General features: G+C 40.8%; 1 protein-coding gene across 17 annotated transcripts in view; it reads right to left on the minus strand.

The window, feature by feature from the left end:
* RUFY3 (RUN and FYVE domain containing 3) overlaps window positions 1–22,729 on the minus strand; it is a 101,347-nt gene that overhangs the window by 14,787 nt on the left and 63,831 nt on the right. For all 17 annotated transcript variants that reach the window (XR_011378405.1, XM_051819714.2, XM_070048046.1 and 14 more), the window contains 10 exons: window positions 21,818–21,935; window positions 20,932–21,033; window positions 20,587–20,710; window positions 19,005–19,066; window positions 16,509–16,574; window positions 15,727–15,796; window positions 11,986–12,078; window positions 10,796–10,879; window positions 7,877–8,044; window positions 905–1,002 (listed from right to left, as the gene is read on the minus strand). Coding sequence is in view for 16 of the 17 variants with exons in the window: in XM_051819714.2 (XP_051675674.2) it covers window positions 905–1,002; window positions 7,877–8,044; window positions 10,796–10,879; window positions 11,986–12,078; window positions 15,727–15,796; window positions 16,509–16,574; window positions 19,005–19,066; window positions 20,587–20,710; window positions 20,932–21,033; window positions 21,818–21,935 (985 nt within the window). In the remaining variant the exon portion in view is untranslated. The remainder of the gene's footprint in view (window positions 1–904; window positions 1,003–7,876; window positions 8,045–10,795; window positions 10,880–11,985; window positions 12,079–15,726; window positions 15,797–16,508; window positions 16,575–19,004; window positions 19,067–20,586; window positions 20,711–20,931; window positions 21,034–21,817; window positions 21,936–22,729) is intronic.

The raw sequence follows: 22,729 nt of genomic DNA on the forward strand, positions 1-22,729 counted from the left end.
GGCTTCTAGTTGGGAAGAGCCATCAGAGGAAGCTCTGGAGTGAGGCACTTCAGTCTAGTTGTAACAAATACACCTGAAGAACAAGGGAGGGAGTAGAGGACAGGCAGTTCTAACGGACAGAACTTTTAGGAATGGAATAGGCAAGGAAAACGGCATGTAAGTCCAAGGGCCAGGACTTTATTTTGATCACATACAGGAAGGATGATGAGTGAGGTTAAAAGCAGAAATAGCGAATGACCATGAGGAGTGCCATGCTACACTCAAGCAGCCATTTCTCTTAGTGCTGAGTCACCAGGAAGAAAACAATGGTCTTAGACAAAAAGAAACAAGAGAGTGGCACGGGGAAAAGATGCGCCTCAGGCAGATGGACTGTAGGCACTGATAGGAGACAGCTGGTCAGCTGGTCACTTAGAAGTGGTCTCCAGATGGAGGTCAGAGTTGGAGATTCATGCTGGGTAAGACATTGTAGGCTACAGGACTGTGCAGGATAAAGTAGAAAGAAGAGGGAGATGTGAAAGAGGAGAAAAAGGTTCAAGTTAAAGAAGGGAAAGATCAGAATACATCCCTGGAGGACACCTATGTCTCAGTACCCCAACATCACCTAGCCTCAAAGTATTCAAAGACTTTAGTGATGAATAATAAAATTACAAACACATATTTAAAAGTGCTTTCATCTGAGGATCTTTTCTCTCACATCAACAATGAAATGCATTAAGAGTTCCAACAATCAGAACAATCAAGAAAGGTTAATGTTACTTTAAAATGCTGTCAGTGACATCTTAGAAAACAAAATCTGTCAAATTGGAAGAACTTCATATACTTCTCTTTGCCAAATGCAAAGCACTTCACTTCACTTCCAGCACTGACAGCCCAAAATGTTTCATGAAGGAAAAAGCACTTTTACCTTTGCTCAAGTTGTTTAATGGTAGCAGCCATCTGATTAGTCTTCTCTTCTAAGCGACTGTTTAGTTCACTTTTCTGTTTTACCCCTAAGTCTGAACTCTGTTACAGAAAAGAATAAGAAATAATTTATGTAACATTTTAAAAAGATTTATTTATGTATCAGAAATATAGAATTAGAGAGAGAGAGAGAGAGGGAGAGACATTCTATCTACTGGTTGACTCCCCAAATGACCGTACTGGCCAGGTCAAACTCAGAACTCCATCTAGGTCTCCCATGTGGGTGGCAAGGGCCCAAGTACTTGGGTCATCTTCCACTGCTTTCCCAGGCACATCAGCAGGGAGCTGGATTGGAAGTGGAGCAGCCAGGACTTGAACCAGTGCTCATGTGGAATGCTGACATTATATGTAGAGGCTTAACCTGCTGTACCACTATGCTATTCCCAACATATAATCTTTTTTATTGCTTTAATCTTTATATTTAAGGTAAACAAATATCCAGTATATACAGATTTAGGAACATAGTGATATTTCCCACCCTTCGTCCTCCTTCCTCTCTTATTCCCTCTCAATTTTTATAATTATCTACTTTGTTTACTTTATACTTATAAAATTAATCCTACACTAAAGAGTTCCACAAATAGTAAAAAGAAAAAAACACTGCTCCTCAGCAGTAGAAACAACAGCTGTAAACAATCATTCAATCTCAAAATGTCAATTTCTCTTACACATTACATTTTTGGTACTCTGTTAATTACCACAGATCAGGGAAAACATGGTATTTGTCTTTATGGGATTGGCTTATTTCACTAAGTATAATGGTTTCTAGTTGCATCCATTTTATTGCAAAAGACAGGATTTCATTCTTTTTTTACCACTGAGTAGTATTCCATACTATATATACCACAATTTCTTTATCCATTCATCAGTTGATGGCTATCTGGGTTGATTCCATATCTTAGCTAATATGAATTGAACTGCAATAAACATGGGGGTACAGGGAAGTCTTACAATGCTGATTTCTTTTTCTTTCTTTTTTTTTTTTTTTAATTTTTTGACAGGCAGAATGGACAGTGAGAGAGAGAGAGAGAGAGAAAGGTCTTCCTTTGCCGTTGGTTCACCCTCTAATGGCCGCTGCGGGCACAGCACCGGCTGGTGCAACGCGTTGATCCAAAGGCAGGAGCCAGGTGCTTCTCCTGGTCTCCCATGGGGTGCAGGGCCCAAGCACTTGGGCCATCCTCCACTGTACTCCCTGGCCACAGCAGAGAGCAGGCCTGGAAGGTGAGCAACCAGGACAGAATCTGGCACCCCGCCCGGGACTAGAACCCGGTGTGCCGGCACCCCAGGCGGAGGATTAGCCTAGTGAGCTGCGGTGCCGGCTTCAATGTTGATTTCATTTCCTTTGGGTAAATTCCCAGGAGTGGGATTGCTGGGTCATATTGTTTATCCATTTTCATCTTTCTGAGGTATCTCCATACAGTCTTCCACAATAGCTGTACTAGTTCACATTCCCACCAAAAGTGGATTAGGGTACCTTTTCCCCCACATCTTCACCAGCATTTATTGTTTGTTAATTTATGTATGACAGCCATTTTAACTGGGGTGAGGTGAAACCTCATTCTAGTTTTGATTTGCATTTCCCTGACAGCTAGTGATCCTGAGCAGTTTTTCATGTGTCTATCGGCCATTTGAATTTCCTCTTTTGAAAAATGCCTGTTTAAGTCCTTTGCCCATTTCTTAACTGGATTGTTTGTTTTGTTGTTGTTGAGTTGCTTGAGCTCTTTATAGATTCTGGACATTAATCCTCTATCAGCTGCACAGTTTGCAAATATTTTCTCCCATTCTGTCAGTTGCCTCTTTTTTGCAATGCAGCACAAAGCTTCTCAACTGGATATAATCCCATTTGTCTATTTTGGCTTTGACTGCCTGTGCTTCTGGGATCTTTTCCAAGAAGTCTTGGCCTATGCCAATGTCTTGCAGAGTTGCCCTAGTGTTCTCCTCTAGTAATCTGATGGTATCAGGTCACAGATTTAGCTCCTTGATCCATTTAGAGTTTGATTTTTGTATAAGGTGTAAGGTAGGGGTCTTGTTTCATACTCTGCACATAGAGATCCAATTTTTCCAGCACCATTTGTTGAAAAGACTGTCCTTTCTCCAGGGATTGATTTTAGCTCCTTTGTCAAAGATTAGTTGGCTGTAGATGTGTGGATTGGTTTCTGGAGTTTCTATAATTTTCCATTGGTCTACATGTCTATTTTTGTGCCAGTACCAGGATATTTTTTTTTTTTTTTTTTTTTTTTTTTTTTTTACAGGCAGAGTGGACAGTGAGAGAGAGACAGAGAGAAAGGTCTTCCTTTGCCATTGGTTCACCCTTCAAGGGCCGGTGCGGCCAGTGTGCTGAGGCCGGCGCACCTCGCTGATCCGAAGGCAGGAGCCAGGTGCTTCCTCCTGGTCTCCCATGGGGTGCAGGGCCCAAGCACTTGGGCCATCCTCCACTGCACTCCCGGGCCACAGCAGAGAGCTGGCCTGGAAGAGGGGCAACCAGGAAAGAATCCGGTGCCCCGACCGGGACTAGAACCTGGTGTGCCGGCACCACAAGGCGGGGGATTAGCCTACTGAGCCACGGCGCCGGCCGGGATATTGGATTTTAACTGCCCTGTAATATGTCTTAAAATCTGATATGGTGCTGTCTCAGGCTTTTTGTTATATTAGATTGCTTTAGCTATTCGGGGTCTCTTGTGTTTCCATATGAATTTTAGCACCATTTTTTTTTAAATCTGAGAAGAATGTCATTGTATTTGGATTGGGATAGCATTGACTCTGTAAATTGGTTTAGGTAGTATGGACTTTTTTGATGATATTAATTCTTCCAATTCATGAGCATGAAAGCTTTTTCCATTTTTTGGTGTCTTCCATTTTTTTCTTCAAAAATTTTTTAAAATTTTTAAATTTATTAAATTTTTTAAATTAAAAATTTTTTTTCAACTCCTTGGTTAAATTTATCCCAGCTATTTACTTCTTTTTGTAGCTATTGTGAATGGGATTGATCTTATAAGTTCTTTCTCAGCCATGGCATTGTCTGTATATACAAAGGCTACTGAGTTTTTTGTATTAATTTTATATCCTGCAACTTTAACAAACTCTTTTATGAGTCCAATAGTCTCTCAGTAAGTCTTTTGCTTCTCCTAAAAATAGAATCATGTCATCTGCAAATGGATAATTTGACTTCCTCTTTTCCAATTTGTATCCCTTTGATTTCTTTTTATTGCCTAATGGCTCTGGCTAAAACTTACAGGACTATATTGAATAGCAATAGTGATTGTCTGGTTCCAGACCTTAGTGGGAAGACTTCCAGCTTTTCCCCATTCAATAAGATGCTGGCTGTGGGTTTGTCATGAATAGCCTTGATTGTGCTTAGTTTTCCTTCTATACGCAATTTGCTTAAGGTTTTTATCAGGAAAAGATGTTGTATTTTATCAAATGCTTTGTCTGCATCTATTGAGATAATCATATAGTTTTTATACTTAAATTTACTAATGTGATGTATCGTATTTATTGATTTGCCTAAGTTGAACCATCCCTCCATATCAAGGATAAATCCTACTTGGTCCGGGTGAATAATCTTGCTGATGTGCTGTTGGATTTGATTAGCTAATATTTCGTTGGGGACTTTTGCATCTATGTTCATCAGGATATTGGTCTATAGTTCCCTTTCTTTGTTGTATCTTTTTCTGGTTTAGGACTTAAATTGATGCTGGTCTCACAGAAGGAGTTGGGAGGATTCCATCCCTTTTAATTGTTTTTGAATAGCTTGAGAAGAATTGGAATTAGTTCTTCTTTTAAAGTCTGGTAGAATTCAGCAGTGAAGCCATATTGATCCTGGACTTTTCTTTGGGTCTTCATTACTGATTGTCTCCATTTTGGTTATTGATCTGTTTACATTTTCTATGTCTTCAGGACTCAGTGTTGGTAGACTGTATGTGTCCAGGAATCTATCCATTTCTTCTAGATTTTCCAATTTGTTGGTATATAGTGTTTGAATTACTTCTTAATGATTCTTTTTGTTTCTGTAGTATCCACTGTTATATCTCCTTTTAAATCTCTGAATTCATTAATTTAAGTCTTTTTTTTTTTTTTGGTTAATTGAGCCAATGGTATTCTCAATTTTGTTTATTTTTATAAAAAACTGGCTCTTGTGGCTGGCTTAGTGGGCTAAGCTTCTGCCTGTGGTGCCAGAATCCCACAGGGTGCCAGTTCAAGTCCTGGCTGCTCCACTTCTGATCTAGCTCTCTAGTATGGCCTGGGAAGGCAGTGGAAGATGGCCCAAGTGCTTGGGCCCCTGCACTTACGTAGGAGACCCAGGAGATGCTCCTGGCTCCTGTCTTCAGATTGACTCAACTCCAGTTATTGCAGCCTTTTGTCAAGTGAACCAGAGGATGTAAGACCTTTCTCTCTGTCTCTCCCTCTCTCTGTAACTCAACCACTCAATTTATTTATTGACAGGCCGAGTGGACAGTGAGAGAGAGAGACAGAGAGAAAGGTCTTCCTTTTGCTGTTGGTTCACCCTCCAATGGCCGCCGCGCTGCGGCCGGCGCACCGCGCTGATCCAATGGCAGGAGCCAGGTACTTCTCCTGGTCTCCCATGCGGTACACTCTAGGGCCCAAGTACCCAGGCCATCCTCCATTGCACTCCCTGGCCACAGCAGAGAGCTGGCCTGGAAGAGGGGCAACCAGGAAAGAATCTGGCTCCCCGACCGGGACTAGAACCTGGTGTGCCGGCACCGCAAGGCGGAGGATTAGCCTAGTGAGCCGCAGTGCCGGCTATAAATAAAATCTTAAAAAAAAAAAAAAAACAACTAGCTCTTCATTTCAATGATCTTTTGTAACTTTTTTCATTTCAATTTTGTTTATTTCTTCTCTAATTTTAATAATTTCTGTCCTCCTACTATTTGGGGTTTGGTTTGTTGTCTTTCTTGGTCCTTGAGATTCAATGATAGCTCATTTATTTGGTATCTTTCCAATTTCTTGATGCAGGCACCAACTTCTATAAACTTTTTTTTTTTTTAATTTATTTATTCACTTGAGAGGCAGAGTTACAGAGAGATAGAGAAAGAGAGAGAGAGGGAGGGAGGGAGCGAGGGAGGGAAGGACTCTAACCCCTGGTTCACTCCCCAAATGGCCATTAACTGCTGGAGCTGGGCCTATCTGAAGTCAGGAGCCAGGAGCCTCTTCCAGGTCACCCAATGGGTGCAGGCATCCAAGTGCTTGGGCCATCTTCTACTGCTTTCCCAGGCCATCAGCAGGGAGCCGGATCAGAAGCGGAGTAGCTTGGACTTGAACTGGTGCCTATATGGGATGCCAGCACTGCAGGCGGATGCTTAACCTACTACACCACAGGGTTGGCCCCTAAACTTCCCTCTTAACATTGTTTTTCCCATAAGTTAACATTGCTGTATCCCATAAGTTTTGATATGCTCTAATGTCATCTTCATTCATTTCCAGAAATTTTTTCATTTCTCTTTTGATTTCTTTCTTTTATGAACTATTATTCATTCAGGAGCACGCTGTTCAGTCTCCATGTGTTGGCATATTTTCTAGAGATTCAATTGTTAATTTCCAGCTTCATTCCATTGTGGTCAGAAAAGATGCATGGTATGATTTCATTTTTTTTTTTTTTTTTTTTGACAGGCAAAGTTAGACAGTAAGAAACAGACAGAGAGAAAGGTCTTCCTTTTTCCATTGGTTTACCCCCCAAATGGCCGCTATGGCCAGCACGTTGTGGCCAGTGTGCTGTGCCGATCCGAAGCCGGGGCCCAGGTCTTCCTCCTGGTCTCCCATGCGGATGCATGGCCTAAGGACCTGGGCCATCTTCCACTGCACTCCCGGGCCACAGCAGAGAACTGGACTGGAAGAGGAGCAACCGGGACAGAATCTGGCGCCCTGCTCGCGACTAGAACCTGGGGTGCCGGCGCTGCAGGCGGAGGATTAGCCTAGTGAGCCATGGCGCCGGCCTTTTTTTTTTTTAATTTGGTAAGACTTGCTTTGTGGCCTAGCATATGGTCTATACTAGAGAAAGTTCCATATACTGGTGAAAACAATGTGTATTCTGCAACTGTGGGATGAAAGGTTCTATAGATATCAGTTATGTCCATTTGTCCATAGTGTAGATTAGCTCTGTTTGTTGATTTTCCATTGATGAAATGGAAATATGCCCATTGACGAAAGCGGGGTGTTGAAGTCCCCCATTACTCTTGTATTGGATCCTATCTCTCCCTTTAGATCCATTAGTATTTGTTTTAAATAGCCAGGTGTCCTGGCATTGGGTGCATACGCATTTATTACAGTCACATCTTCCTGTTGAACTGATCCCTTAATCATTACTTAATGTTCTTCTTTGTCTCTTTTAACAGTTTTTCTGCTAAAGTCTATTTGTTTGATATTAGGATGGCTACACCTGTTCATTTTTTACTTTCTGTTAGCATGGACTATCTTTTCCCATCCTTTCTTCTATCCTTTCATTTTCAGTCTATGTGTATTTTCCCAACATTTAATCTAGAAATATAACTATATCTGCCTTTTGACTCTAAAGGTAAATAAACAGAAATGGTCATATGTTTATCAATTAATTCCCAAATGGAAAACAAGAAGCAAAAGGTATTTATTTAAAATTAGTTTTGTTATATGCAGCTCTCAGACAGTATCAGAAGGTACACCAATTTATCTAATACGTTAGAGTGGTGTACAGAAGTTATCTCATAGGAAAGTAAAGACCCAGATCTCCACTGCCACGTGAACAGTGGCCCTGTTTTCCAGAACAGCAACAGCAGCTCCTTGCACAGTTTAATTCTTAAAGTGGTTTACTGGCAGCTAGCTTCAAATGTGATGTATTTGAAGTGAGATTCTAGAGGACAAGAAGGGCAAGGGCAGTGTCAAGAAGTCAGAGAGCCAGCAAGTCCATGCCTCTTCCTTCCCTTACCTGCAGCTTGAAGGCAAGTTCATGCTTGAGAGCCCTGAGGTCATCCAGCTGCTGCCGCAGAGACACCAGAGCATCCTGCTTCTCACAGACATCCTTCTCCAGCATCTTCATAGCTAATTCCATCTCCTGTCTCATGCTGATTTGCAGCTCCAGTTCCTTTTCAACATCCTGACCCCAAAGGTAAATACATTGCTTACTCATAATAGTTCACAGGAAAGGTGAGACCAAAACTGAATAGTTGGGCAAAATAGCTATAAGCTGCCATTCATTTACAGAGACTGTAACAACGAGGATCACAGTTAGGACAATTATAGTAACATTTGCTCAATATTGTATAAATCTGAAACACTTGCTAGGCCAAAGACAGTGTACTTAGTGTCTAAAATATTCATGTAATTGAGGTACTTTGTTACAAATTAAGACAATGGATGCCACATCCTCTTATAGAACTATGCATGAAATGCTACAGTACTCAGCACAAAATGAGGCAGCTGCAATTTTGCTGAATTTGAATATTACTGATATAGTCATGAGCCCATGGAAACCAGAAGGCACTCTAGGTCCCTAGGGTACATGGTCTACACAGCTAACTGAATTTTAGGTTCACTTAATAAGAAACCTCCTTTTGTATGGACCATGATTAACACAGTATTATGCAGAAGACAGATACAAAGTCCTGAAGTTCTTCTACACCCACACTGTACACAGGACCTTGCCTAATATTTTAGTTTCTTACCTTAACAAACATTTATTGTAATAAAAGGATATGGAAAACTTTCAGATTTTCATCAGGGGCTGTTTAACTGAGATTCCTGTCTTTACATGATTAGCAAAAATTAATCATTGTTTCTGAAAATGCAGAGATAGATTATCACTAGGAACAACCCAAAGGGAAGCACTTTTGAGATTTAATTCATAAACACATAAAAAGCAAATACTAATTATCTCAAGGATGTTAAAATAACATTGCTTTATTTTCAGAGAACCCAAAACACTGATGGACACTGTAAAGGTGTGGTAAGTTTGGAGTACAAATGAACCCACCCCTCATTTTCAAGCTTTCCTCAATTCCTTGAGAAACTAGAGGCATTCTTGTTTGTCACCCTACCTGAACTTCTGGAGGAGTTAACACAATGATACTCACACTTGGATAAAATTGATCAGAACAGTATCATTCCTTACGATGAGTTCTTTTTTTTTTTTTTTTTTTTTTTTTAATTTGACAGGCAGAGTTAGACAGTGTGAGAGACAGAGAGAAAGGTCTTCCCTCCATTGGTTCATTCCCCAAATGGCTGCCACGGTTGGCACAATCTGAAGCCAGGAGCCAGGTGCCTCCTCCTGGTCTCCCATGCAGGTGCAGGGGCCCAAGCATCTGTGCCATCCTCCACTGCCCTCTCGGGCCACAGAAGAGAGCTGGACTGGAAAAGGAGCGACCAGGACTAGAACCCGGTGCCCATATGGGATGCCGGTGCCGCAGGCAGAGGATTAACCAAGTGAGCCACGGCGCTGGCCCCACGATGAGTTCGTATGGGTATAATTTTTATTTAAAAAAAAATTCTCAATTCTAATGCCAAATCACAACTTTTACCATTTATCTCTAGGAGCAAGAATAATTTACAAATAACAGCAAAAAAGAAGAAGAGTAATTCTCTGTCAGGGATTCTTGATGAGGAACAGAGGAGTTACCCCTCCCAGAACACTTAACACTGCTGCTGGAGGACTGCATGAGATGAGAAAGCAGATTTTGTATACTTAATGTTCTTGGAACACAAAGTATAAGAGGAAAAACTATTAAGATTAGCTAAATCTCATTGCTGCTGAGAATACTCAGAAAATGGACTGAGAGGGTGCACTGTAGCAAAGTGGGCTAAGCCTCAGCCTGCAGCACTAGCGTGGGCACCAATTCATGTTCTGGCTGCTCCTCTTCCAATCCAGCTCTCTGCTGTGGCCTAGGAAAGTAGTGGAAGATGGCCCAAGTCCTTGCGTCCCTGCACCCAAGTGAGAGACTCAGAGAAGCTCCTGGCTCCTATCTTCAGATTGGTTCAGCTTTGGCCGTTGCGGCCATCTGGGGAGTGAACCAGTGGATGGAGGACCTCTCTCTCCATCTCTCCCTCCCTCTGTCTGTAACTCTGCCTCTCAAATATATAAATCTTAAAAAAAAATAGATTAAGATTTATAGGGAATGTGGTTTAAAATGAATGAGAAACAATTTTATAGGATCCATAAAACATCTTTTTCAACCTTAAGAGGTTTTTATTTACTAATTATCATAATCTTACATATTTATGGGGCACAGTGTGATAATTTCACTTATATATCTAATGGTGCTGATAAAATCATTCTAGTTAGCATTTCCACGTCCTTAGATAATTGAAACAGACTGGCTGCTTAACACCTGATAACTGTGTGTACCTACAAGTTATAATGTGTTCCACCACATGTATACATTGCACACACGCAAATTTTACAACACCATTTATACCTCTGATCTTGGTCTTCTCCTGTAAAACCTTTTAATGTGTTTTTGATCTAGTAGCATCTTCTTAAAACAAATTTTCTAAGTTTTTAAAATATTTAATTTATTTATTTTAAAGACAGAATTACATAGAGAAAGGGGGAGAGAGAGAGAGAGAGAGAATCTTACATCTGCTGGATCACTCCCCAAATGGCTGCAACAGCCAGGGCTGGGCCAGGTTGAAGACAGGAGCCTGGAAATTCATGTGGGTCTACCACATGCGTGCAGGAGCCCAAGCGCTTGCACCAGCCTCTGGTGCTTCCCAGGCACCTTAGCAGGGTCAGAAATGGAGCAGCTGGGACATGAACTGGCACCTTAATGGGTTGCTGGCATTGCAGGCAATGGCTTAACTTGCTGTGCCACAATACTGGACCCTGAACTATTAGAATCTAAGCAAAGCTTACCAGTCGTAATTGTGTCTCCTCCTTCAAATGTTTTCTGGCTTCACTTAGTGCTTGCCCTTCTGAAGTTCTGTCTTGCTTAGGACCCTTAAAGAGGTATATATTACATATTTGAGCATATAAATAATCCACACCATACCTAAGCAGGTCTAACAACACAGAAAGAGAATAAGGTAACTGAAAAGGTCTAGTAAATTTCAAAAGACCTGAACTATGAAGTTTCCCGTTACTTTATCTAAAATCGTAAGATAGGTTATCAAACTAGGTGGTAACATTTTAGCCTTAAAAAAAAAATCCAGTATTCGCTGCAAATTATGAGTTGTGCCAAAAGTTTAAATGGGAAATATCAATTCTCCAGAAATCTTGTGTCTACTGTTTTCAACTATAGAAGGATTTTACAGCTAGAAATAAATAGGTATCAAAAATATCTTCCGTGCATTCACACTGGTTTTCATTAAGTCCATTCAGTAAAATCAAACTCTATTCTTAGAAATAATTGCTAAAGAGCGTACTCAGAGCCTAACTGCTTTTTAGGAACAATTTTAGTAACTATAGACATGTGCATTCCTAGGTTACAACAGATTAGAAATCTAGGTGCTTGAAGCTCTATCAATCTTAGCAGTTTCCTATCACAGCATCTTTATAATTTAGTATAGAACTACCTAGATTGATAATTATGATCTTCCGTCAGCACACATGCCTAAATGCGTCGTTAAGTCCTGCAACTAAGGAGATTTAGAATTGTGCAATATAGAAAAAGTCTGCAAAAATTTGATGAAACACACAAAAAAGTTTGCTCTTGAAGAGATTAACTCTTTCCCAGTGATATCACATAAATGAGGTGTCAGTCACTTCTTATAAAGCACTTACATGTTATAAAGATAATGGTATATTCAATATAACAAGTATAATAGTTAAATACAATACAATACAAATCAGTACATAAAAGCAAGAAACTGAGTTCAACTTTCTGGCAGTTTCTAAACAGATGTAGGAGGCAGGGAAGCCAAGGAGCATCTGTGAGAAGGGGTGTAACCCAGCCATAACGTTTGCTGTGTACTCAATTAAGCACAAGACTGAAGTAAAAACAGTATGCTTGAGACGTGCAAGTACCCGCTGCTTAAAACAGCCCTCCTGCTGCTAACACATCGATGCGCTCCCTGTGAATACTTTATAAGTCCAGTTAGACTAACCTTCCGATTGGACTCCAATATGTAGGAGCTTTCCTCTTTGACTCGTTCCATTTCTTCTTGCAAGGTAATAATCCTGTTGTTTGCAACTGCGAGCTGTTGATGAAATTTAAAGAGAATCTTTTATCATTTGTTAATATAGTACAACTCATGATGTGCTAGGACATATTTTTTAGGTTTGGATATTCTTGGGAATGAACAAAGCCATCTATAACCCAATAAAAATGTGCTGGAGTAGGCATTTGGCGTAGTGGTTAATATGCCTGCTGGGACACTCACATTCCACATGGGAGTGCCTGGCTCATGTTCTATTTGCTCCTGATTCCAGATCCCTGTTAATATGGATCCTGGAAGCAGCAGGAGATGGCTGTATTACATGGGTCCCTGCCACTCATGTGGGAGCCCTGGCTCCCAGGTTCAGCCTCAGTCCAGGTCCAGCTGTTGTGTGATGCATTTTGGGGAGTAAAACAGATCAGAGCTCTCCTTCTGTCTGCCTGCCTTTCAAATAAATACATAAATAAAAATTTTTTAAAAAGTTATTGCTGGGACTAGTGCTGTGACGTAGCAGGTAAAGCTGCAGCCTGCAGTGCCGGTATCCCATATGGGTACCAGTTCAAGTTCCGGCTACTCCACTTCTGATCAAGCTCTCTGCTATGGTCTGGGAAAGCAGTAGAGGATGGCCCAAGTCCTTGGGTCCCTGCACCCAAGTGGGAGATCCGGGAAGAAGCTCCTGGCTCCTGGCTTCCGACCGGCACAGCTCTGGCCATTGCGGCCAACTGGGGGAGTGAACCAGCAGATGGAAGACCTCTCCCTCTGCCTCTCCTTCTCTCTCTGTGTAACTCTTTCAAGTAAATAAATACATTAAAAAAAAAAAAAGTAATTGAAGGAACTTAGAAGAAATACTTTTAGAGCAGGCTAAAAAAAATTAAGCAGCATCTCTTCATCACTGCTTTTTACAAGAATTTTTACCTCCAGGATGTCCTCCTGGGTATCTTGTACTTATAATAAGCAAGAATATCTATTTCTGAAAATTTTTAGTAAAAGAGGTTACCTCATACATGGAACCACATCTTGGAATACACATTATGAATGCTCCATAACTGTTTGTTTGTTTATTTATTTTTGACAGGCAGAGTGGACAGTGAGAGAGAGACAGAGAAAGGTCTTCCTTTGCCCTTGGCTCACCCTCTAATGGCTGCTGCGGCTGGCACGCTGCGGCCAGCGCACCGCACTGATCCGAAGGCAGGAGCCAGGTGCTTCTCCTGGTTTCCCATGGGGTGCAGGTCCCAAGGACTTGGGCCATCCTCCACTGCACTCCTGGGCCACAGCAGAGAGCTGGCCTGGAAAAGGAGCAACCGGGACAGAATCTGGCACCCCGACTGGGACTAGAACCTGGTGTGCTGGCGCTGCAGGCGGAGGATTAGCCTAGTGAGCCACGGAGCCGGCCTGTTAATTTGTTTTTTAACTGATCTTCTTAAAACCAAAAACAGAAAGGAGAAAAGGCAGACCTGATTAGCTTTTTCTGTTCTCTATAAAATATACACAGTGCTTACCTATCTCTTAAGGTTCAAAGTTTCAAGAAAATAAATGTTATTGGTAAAATAAATCAGAAAATAAATAAATAAATAAATAAATAAATATTGTTGATATAATACATCTAGTCAGGAGGACAATTCTGGTGACTGAAGGAATAAAATTTCTTTTTTTTTTTTTGACAGGCATGGATAGTGAGAGAGCGAAAGGTCTTCCTTTTGCTGTCGGTTCACCCTCCAACGGCCGCCGCGGCCGGCGCACCGCGCTGATCCGAAGGCAGGAGCCAGGTGCTTCTCCTGGTCTCTCATGGGGTGTAGGGCCCAAGCACTTGGGCCATCCTCCACTGCCTTCCCGGGCCACAGCAGAGAGCTGGCTTGGAAGAGGGGCAACCGGGACAGAATCTGGTGCCCCCGACCGGGACTAGAACCCGGTGTGCCGATGCCGCAAGGCGGAGGATTAGCCTATTGAGCCGCGGCACTGGCCCGGAAGGAACAAAATTAACAACTGTATTAAGTGCTCATGATGTGTGAAGCACTGTCCCAAGACTTGACTGAGTAGTAAATCATGTAATTTGCAAAACAATGTCAGTAGTAGAAGTTTAAGAGATCAGCCCAGGATCAGAAAATTAGCAAGGGCCAGAGCTGGGATATGAACTCAAGTAGTCTAATTAGAGACCAGGCTTAAGAGCTCTGCTAGTTGGGCCAGCGCCGCGGCTCAATAGGCTAATCCTCCACCTAGCGGTGCCAGCACATGGGGTTCTAGTCCCGGTCGGGGCGCCGGATTCTGTCCCGGTTGCCCCTCTTCCAGGCCAGCTCTCTGCTGTGGCCTGGGAAGGCAGTGGAGGATGGCCCAAGTGCTTGGGCCCTACACCCCATGGGAGACCAGGAGAAGCACCTGGCTCCTGCCTTCAGATCAGCGCGGTGTGCTGGCCGCAGTGCGCCAGCCATGTTGGCCATTGGAGGGTGAACCAACTTCAAAAGGAAGACCTTTCTCTCTGTCTCTCTCTCTCTCTCACTGTCCACTCTGCCTGTAAAACACACACACACACACACACACACACACACACACAAAGAAAAAGAGCTCTGCTAGAATTTGCTTCAACACAGGACAGCAGAATCACAGTGGACAGTTCCTGTGTTCAAAATTCCAAAAGCCTTGTGAGATACAGTTCTAAGGGTCATACCCATGAATTAAACATATTTAAATATATATTACATACATATGTAAAATTTAAGTCTTCATCCAAAAATGAAGCCGACAAAGGGAGGAATTTCAAAATTACAATGAAAATTTTTATTCGGAAGAAAAACGTATTAAACATCAAACAACAGCTCCCTGACTAGTGCTTTAATTTGATCTTATATTCGCCAAATTTATCTCACTGTATGTAACAGGATCACTATAATTAGAAATAGAGAAGAGAAATTCTCTGTCACCTGGGTAATTTTAAGATCTTTCATAGAAATGTCTAATGAAAAAAATCTCTAGTTTAGCCTTTGGCAAGTTGTGAGTGTGTGAGGGGGAGATCTTTATTAATCAGAAGTAAAACATGAAAATTCTTTTTATTTGATTATTTTCCTGTTTTTATTTTGGGGACTTTTATCATATGTATTCTGCTCTGTTCTGAGTAACTGTGAGGTTGAAAGGGGAAGTAAGCACACCCTCACTTGGCTGTGGAGGAACTGGGCCTCTTAGAGGTCAAGTGACTGACTTGGGAACACATGACATGTAAGCAGAATTACTGGTCTCTCACCAGAGCTCTTCACCACATTTATCCCCTCCCTCAAGGAAAAAAGGATGTGTGGAGTGAGCAGCTTGCCAATCTGAACACAAAAATCCACGCTTGGCGCATATAAACCTTTGTCTAGCTCTAGCAAATAAACAGTGCCCAATATGTTAACTGATTGATAAATGATGAATATTTTGCTATATGCTAGACATTTACTCTAGGTTAGCCCAGACAAAACACACAAAAGAAATCGAGACACTTCATAGGCCAAGTTACACTGCCTACACAAACCAACTGGGTAAAACAGACCTCTGTGAGAAGTTAATTAGCTGTTCTGGTCAGAATAAGGGTCTATACATACTATAGTAGATATTATCTAAAAAATCAAGTCCTTCATTTCTAAAGTTACACAAAGATTATTGGCTCCACAAATGCATACTATTAAATTCTACAGGTCAAACAAAACTTTCCAAAACACTTACCTCCTCTGTCAGTTTGGTGTTGGATTTTTCTAATGCATCTACTTTTGCCTGAAGGTTGTTTACAGTAGCACTATCAAGAGAAGAAAAAACATAATGGCATCTTTTGAAAAGCGGAACAATACTTTGTACTTTACTTTCCAAATACTCACCACACTTACCTTTCACTGTCTAATGTCTATAGTTCCTGGTTGACTCCCAGGCTGTACACAGCTTGCAAAGGGCAGTGTTTGCCTTCACTGCTATTTTGGCATTGTAGTTTGTATTCAGTATTTGCTCAGTGAAATAAAAAAGCTAATTTCCTATACACTAAATTTTAAGATGACTATATATGACAATAACAGGCTACAGTAATTGTTTATACACACCAAGAACTTTTCAAATAATTTTACTTGCATTTTTTCACTTACTCCTTTCAATAACCCTATCTGTTAGGTATGCGTAGTCACAGATTAAAAAACTAAGGCACAGAAAGAGTAAATAATCTGCTGTAACACTTCCATAACTCATTACAGTCTTTATTAGTTCCTGGTCCCCAAAGAAAATTCACTTAAATTAGTTTTGAATTTGCTAGCTGGAACCAAGACTACCCCAAATTTATACTGATGCTAGATAATCATATTAAGGTCTTACTTAAATGAAAAATGGCTATCTTTCATAAGAGAACTATAAATAAGGTAGGCAGGAGTTCAGTATAGACTTGGAGAGTATGGTGTGTTCACAGTTTCACATGTCCCTTTCCCCTCCAACAAATCCCAGTAAAGTTAAGATTATTCATCCATTACTTTAAATGTCTGTTGAGTTCTTCTACATAGTTCTTCTGGTCCAGAATTGCAGTAATCTGACCATCTCTAGAGGGGAAAAACAGAGGAAATCCAATAAAATAAATAACTTTAGAAATAACTAAATAAATCTAAATAACTTTAGATTCTGCTCCCCAACCCCTGTGTTTTTTCATAATACAGGAGAAAAATTGTGGCACAGATACAGTGAACCAGAAGACAGAAGTGATGAGCCCTCTCAACAATAAGAAACACTCAGAAGTTTAAACATAAAAAAAACCCTACATTAATAAAATCCTTGTTATAACTTACAAACCTAAAGACCTTAAGTAGTGTTACACTACTTTTAAAGGATAAAGGAGGCTTTTAAAGGATAAGCATTTTCTTGTGAGTAGTGGGTTTTTTTTTCAACTTCACTAGTATTACCTACCAATAATTTTCCTTTTGTCATAGGCACTGAACTAAGCTCATTGCAGTGTTACATGGTTGTTCTCAAAGGCTTTGTACAGTATTTGCCTTTAAGTGCTATTTACATTCAAACCGAACGGTTTAAGTTGAGTAATCCCTATCTGAAATGCTTGGCACCAGGAGTGTTCAAATTTTGCAATATTTACATGGACTTTACCAGCTGAGCATCCCTCTTCTGGAAATCTGGAATCCAAAATCTAAAAGTTTTTGAGCAACATTGTCAGCACTGAAACAGTCAGATTTTAAAGCATTTCAGACTTTAGGGCCGGCGCCGTGGCTCAATAGGCTAATCCTCCACCTTGCGGCGCCGGCACACCGGGTTCTAGTCCCGGTTGGGGCGCCGGATTCTGTCCCGGTTGCCTCTCTTCCAGGCCAGCTCTCTGCTATGGCCAGGGAGTGCAGTGGAGGATGGCCCAGGTGCTTGGGCCCTGCACCCCATGGGAGACCAGGAAAAGCACCTGGCTCCTGGCTCCTGCCATCAGATCAGCGCGGTGCGCCGGCTGCAGCGGCGGCCATTGGAGGGTGAACCAACGGCAAAAGGAAGACCTTTCTCTCTCTGTCTCTCTCTCTCACTGTCTACTCTGCCTGTCAAAAAAAAAAAAAAAAAAAAAAAAAAAAAGCATTTCAGAGTTTAGATTTTTGGATTAGGGATGCTCAACCTTTATAAAAAACTTTCATGAAGATCAAGAATCTAATGTTACATGAAAAATAAACTGGGGAAAAGGTTCACTTCTACAACCAGCTAAACTGATAATAGGCCAAAACTGAACAGCCTGCCTTTTCAGCTGAAAGATATGAAAGGTCATGTATCTGGACAACTACCAGAAGAACAAGTGATATAATCTTAACTCAATAGCCAAGGTTAACAACACTAGACTAATTATGCTTTAAACTGCTAAATTTATAAAAGATATAAGGTATGCTTTTGACCTCTAATTACTAAGTAACATAATGAATATATTTTAAATTTTTGAAATAATTTTAGATTTACAAGAATTATAAAGACAGTATAGATTTCCATATACTTGTTCTTTTTTCTTCTTCTTCTTTTTCTTTTTTTTTTTTTTTTTTTTTTACAGGCAGAGTTAGACAGTGAGAGAGAGAGAGACAGAGAAAGGTCTTCCCTCCTTGGTTCAACCCCCAAATGGCCGCTATGGCCAGTGGTGCACTGTGCTGATCTGAAGCCAGGAGCCAGGTGCTTCCTCTTGGTCTCCCATGCAGGTGCAGGGCCCAAGGACCTGGGCCATCCTCCACTGCCTTCCGGGGCCACAGCAAAGAGCTGGACTGGAAGAGGAGCAACTAGGACAGAATCCGGCACCCCAACCGGGACTAGAACCTGGGGTGCTGGCTACTAGGCTAATCCTCTGCCTTGCGGCACCGGCACACCGGGTTCTAGTCCTGATCGGGGCGCCGGATTCTGTCCCGGTTGTCCCTCTTCCAGGACAGCTCTTTGCTGTGGCTCGGGAGTGCAGCGGAGGATGGCCCGAGTACTTGGGCCCTGCACCCCATGGGAGACCAGGATAAGTACCTGGCACCTGCCACTGGATCAGTGCAGCGCGCCGGCCACGGCAGCCATTGGAGGGTGAACCAACGGCAAAGGAAGACCTTTCTCTCTGTCTCTCTCTCTCACTGTCCACTCTGCCTGTCAATAAAAAAACAAAAAACAAAAAACAAAAACCAAAAAAACACATAATGCCATGTACACCTTTCACATTTCAAATGTTAAGCAAAATGAAATTGCAGTTCCTCTGGTCAAGACCATCACATTTTCAAATACACCTTTAAGAGATGGAGAGCTGGATTCCTCTAGTAAGTTTCTATTTTGTTTGTCCTCAAAGCAGACAGCAGGAAAATCACTCAACAAAGAACCCTTTTGGTTTAGCAGTAGGCAGAATAGTTAGGTATTTTTACCTATCATCAGAACTTTTTATAGCAAGTCTGCTTAAAGTATTACTCTAAGTATTAAATATGAACAAAGCAAAATATTACTGTATCAGAGAAAAAAAGAAACCTATTTTTCTTTGTACATACCCTTCACTACCTTTACTGCTGTTCCCATCCTTGAGATACATTGAAAAATCTATAACTCCAACCTACAGACAGAATTTTCAGAATATAAAATTAGATACTTTTAGAAGAGCATAGATAAATTTCTCAAAGTACTCAAAACAGTAATATACTCATGACAATTATCAGAAATTTGTGATAGAAATTACTGCCTTAGTACAATAAAAAATTGATAAGGTTGGAAATAATAATCCAGATTAAGTCAATAGGACTGGAAGGCCATCTTGTAACAATCAATGGAATCCTTAATACAAACAAGGCCTAAAGTTTCTTTCCCTTTTGTTTACTTCAGGTATTTTGCTACTGAATCGACATTAGGAATAACTTTAAAAAAATTTTAATTACAAAAACAATGCACATTCCCCTGCAGAAGTTTTAGAGAATACAGTTAAAAAGAAAGTCTTATGACAGTCATAACCTCAACCACCCTAAACTGAACTCTGTTAACACTTTTATGTCTATTCTCTCAAACTTCATTGACACAGATGCTTAATCTTTCAGGTTTGCCATTCAACTATTCAGTTTATGTATTTTTTAAAATCCACATCAAAATATCATACTTCCTTTTCCATTTTTCCCAGTAAAATATAACAGAAACTTGTTCCTGTGGGAAACAGTCATAGTGAAAGTAGCATTATTTATTTTGCAATTAATTATGTGCTAGGTCCTGTTCTAAGTCCATTACACATATCAACTCCTATCGTTCCCCCTCACAATAGCTCAAGTAAATAACCTTTTTTGAATTAATTAATTTGAGAGGCAGAAAGAGAGAGAGAGAGAGAGAGAGCGCGCTCCTATGTGGGTGGCAGGAATCCAATTATTTGAGTTATTACTGTTGCCTCTCAGGGTCTGCATTAGCAGGAAGCTCAAGCCAGGAGCTGAGATTTGAGCTCAAGTACTCCAAAGTGAGATGCAGGTGTCATAATCACTAAGCTAAATGTGCGTCCCAGGGATTTTTTTTTTGTCTCTGTATTACATCAAGGAATCTGAATTATCAAGAAACTAACTACAAAATATATTCACCTAAAAAATGAGGAAGTCAGAATTTAAAACTAATTAGTTTAGCTTCAGAGCCTTTACTGGTAACTATCATGCTAAGCAGACTTTTCATAAATGGTGTGTAACTGTGTGTCTAGGTATAAATATATATATATAGTGTATATATATATATAAGGATACTTCATAATGATTATAGAAATGGATGCTCATTTGTTGTAAAAAATTTTGAAAGCTTTACTTGATTTTTCCTAATGTATATTTTTATATGAATGGATTTCAAAATTGTTTTTGAACTTGCCATTTAATTCCACTTTTCAACAACATTTTGAAGTACCCTCATACATGTTTAATAGGGAACATGGCTAAGGCAAGAATTTGAAAAATTCATAATACATAAATGAGCCAACTTGGAAGGAAACAGGCTACTTTCATTATTCACATCAAAACTGAAGCAAATACTATTTGAGACTCACAGAATTTCTAATTTGGTCAGCATAAAAATCTAATCAATCAAAATTCTGAAGTAATGGGACTTGGACGGACACACCTGAGAGTCTAGATCTTCTCCTTTCATACAGAAGTTGGCATCGATGACATTCAGACCCACCAACAAACCAGCAATTATGGCTCCTTCTTCTTCCATCATGAGGGCATTGGGTTCATAGAATTCACTGTAAGAGAAATCCACAGAATTCTCCATTATAATAAAGCTGCAAAAATTAAATTCTTCATGGTTGAAACATGGTCATCTATGGTAACAATGAAAAAGTTAAAAAAAAAAATTCATTAAATACTTTATGTAATAGGTGCATAAATAGATAATGGATGGTCTAGCTTACTTTATGACACTGAACCTACTAAGGAGAGAGAAAGTTGAAGATGGTAGTAATACCTGAGAAGTTCCTTCTTATTGATCAAAGCTTTCATATATTCTGAGAGTTTCTTTTGCATTAATGCCAAACGAAGCCAGGCTCTTCCTCTACCTACTGGTGTCCTACAAAAACACAAACCAAACAAAAACATAACAGAGACAGGGGTCATGGAGGAACAGACTCACTTGCTAAGGGTCTCCCAGTGTAACAAGCACACTGGGTACTCCCCACAACCTCTCCCACCTCATTGCTATCCAAGGAATTTTGTGTGGGCTACTGGGACCCAGAGGTGCATTTGAGATGATAGCTCTCTCAAAGAACTAATGAGTGAATGTGCCTGCAATCTGAAAATGTTCCATTAGATATGTATGAGTAAATCCTAGTAAATTCAGTGCAGATTGTATGTACAAGCAGCCAAACACTATTGTGGACACAGGCAATTTAGGTTTCTATCTGGTTAAAATTAAAGCAATCTCATTTGGGAAGTGATCACCACTCTCCTTCAAGTTCTAAGGCAGGCTGCAGGAGTGAGTTTCTGATGTTCACGTGACAGTTGTTTCAGTCTTTGCTCTCAAACTCCATCAAATACAGTCTTTTTCCTACATTGCCACCTCCCAAGATTGCTATTTCTTGAGACTCATCAACTGATTCTCACAAGTTCTATAAAAAGTAAGATAATGTTTGGTATTCCACCAAGGAAACAACTTCTCTTAGATGAATAATTAACCCTCAAGGGCACATTTTCCTTACTATGCTACATACCAGTTCTCTCATAACAGTGCCTATTCATAACAATGGTATATATTTTGGATTGTTATGAAATAAACAATGGTGGACATCTTTATCTTCTTAAGGGAACAGTTGATAAAGATGCTCCTAACGAGCAGAATCCAACCCTAGACTTACTTAAGTCCTGGAAGATCTTTAACACTTGCTGTTATCTCTGCAGCTTCTGGAACAAGTTTTTCTACTAATTCCAGAGGTCCCCAGAAGGATTTATTTTGTCCAAGAAAAGTTTTTTTAGCTAAGGAAATAAAAACAAAGCAATATTTTAAATATTCTTTACAACATAAGCACATCCTCAAAACACATACACACATCTACTCAATGTTTTTTTCAGGTAGCCAATCCTAGATTATTAGTTTTAAAATTATGCAAGCTTTAATAATAGATAAGATTTTTTTTTTTTTTTTTTTTTTTTGACAGGCAGAGTGGACAGTGAGAGAGAGAGACAGAGAGAAAGGTCTTCCTTTTGCCGTTGGTTCACCCTCCAATGGCCGCCGCTGCAGCCGGCGCACCGCGCTGATCCTGGCAGGAGCCAGGAGCCAGGTGCTTTTCCTGGTCTCCCATGGGGTGCAGGGCCCAAGCACCTGGGCCATCCTCCACTGCACTCCCTGGCCATAGCAGAGAGCTGGCCTGGAAGAGGGGCGACCGGGACAGAATCCGGCGCCCCAACCGGGACTAGAACCCGGTGTGCCGGCGCCGCAAGGTGGAGGATTAGCCTATTGAGCCACGGCGCCGGCCCAATAGATAAGATTTTATGAAAATAAAATCTGCATCCCAACACTCAATGCTTCTTAAGGAAGGCTTTGCGGCCTTAGCCCTAAGAAACAGAATCAAGGTGAACCAGACCAAGTGCTGCTCTCAAAAGCTCATAGTTCAGTGGGAGGAGCAATGAGGAATACATCATGAGGCCTGAGATCTGGAACCCTCTCTGCTCCAACCCACTGTGCAAGTCCGTCTAGGCAAGCCTGTTTCTGCCTGTCAAATGGACTACACTCTTGTACTTGATTACTTATAATAACCCTTACAACAGGA

This window comes from Oryctolagus cuniculus, chromosome 8, assembly GCF_964237555.1.
Source record: "Oryctolagus cuniculus chromosome 8, mOryCun1.1, whole genome shotgun sequence".
Taxonomy (NCBI): Eukaryota; Metazoa; Chordata; class Mammalia; order Lagomorpha; family Leporidae; genus Oryctolagus; species Oryctolagus cuniculus.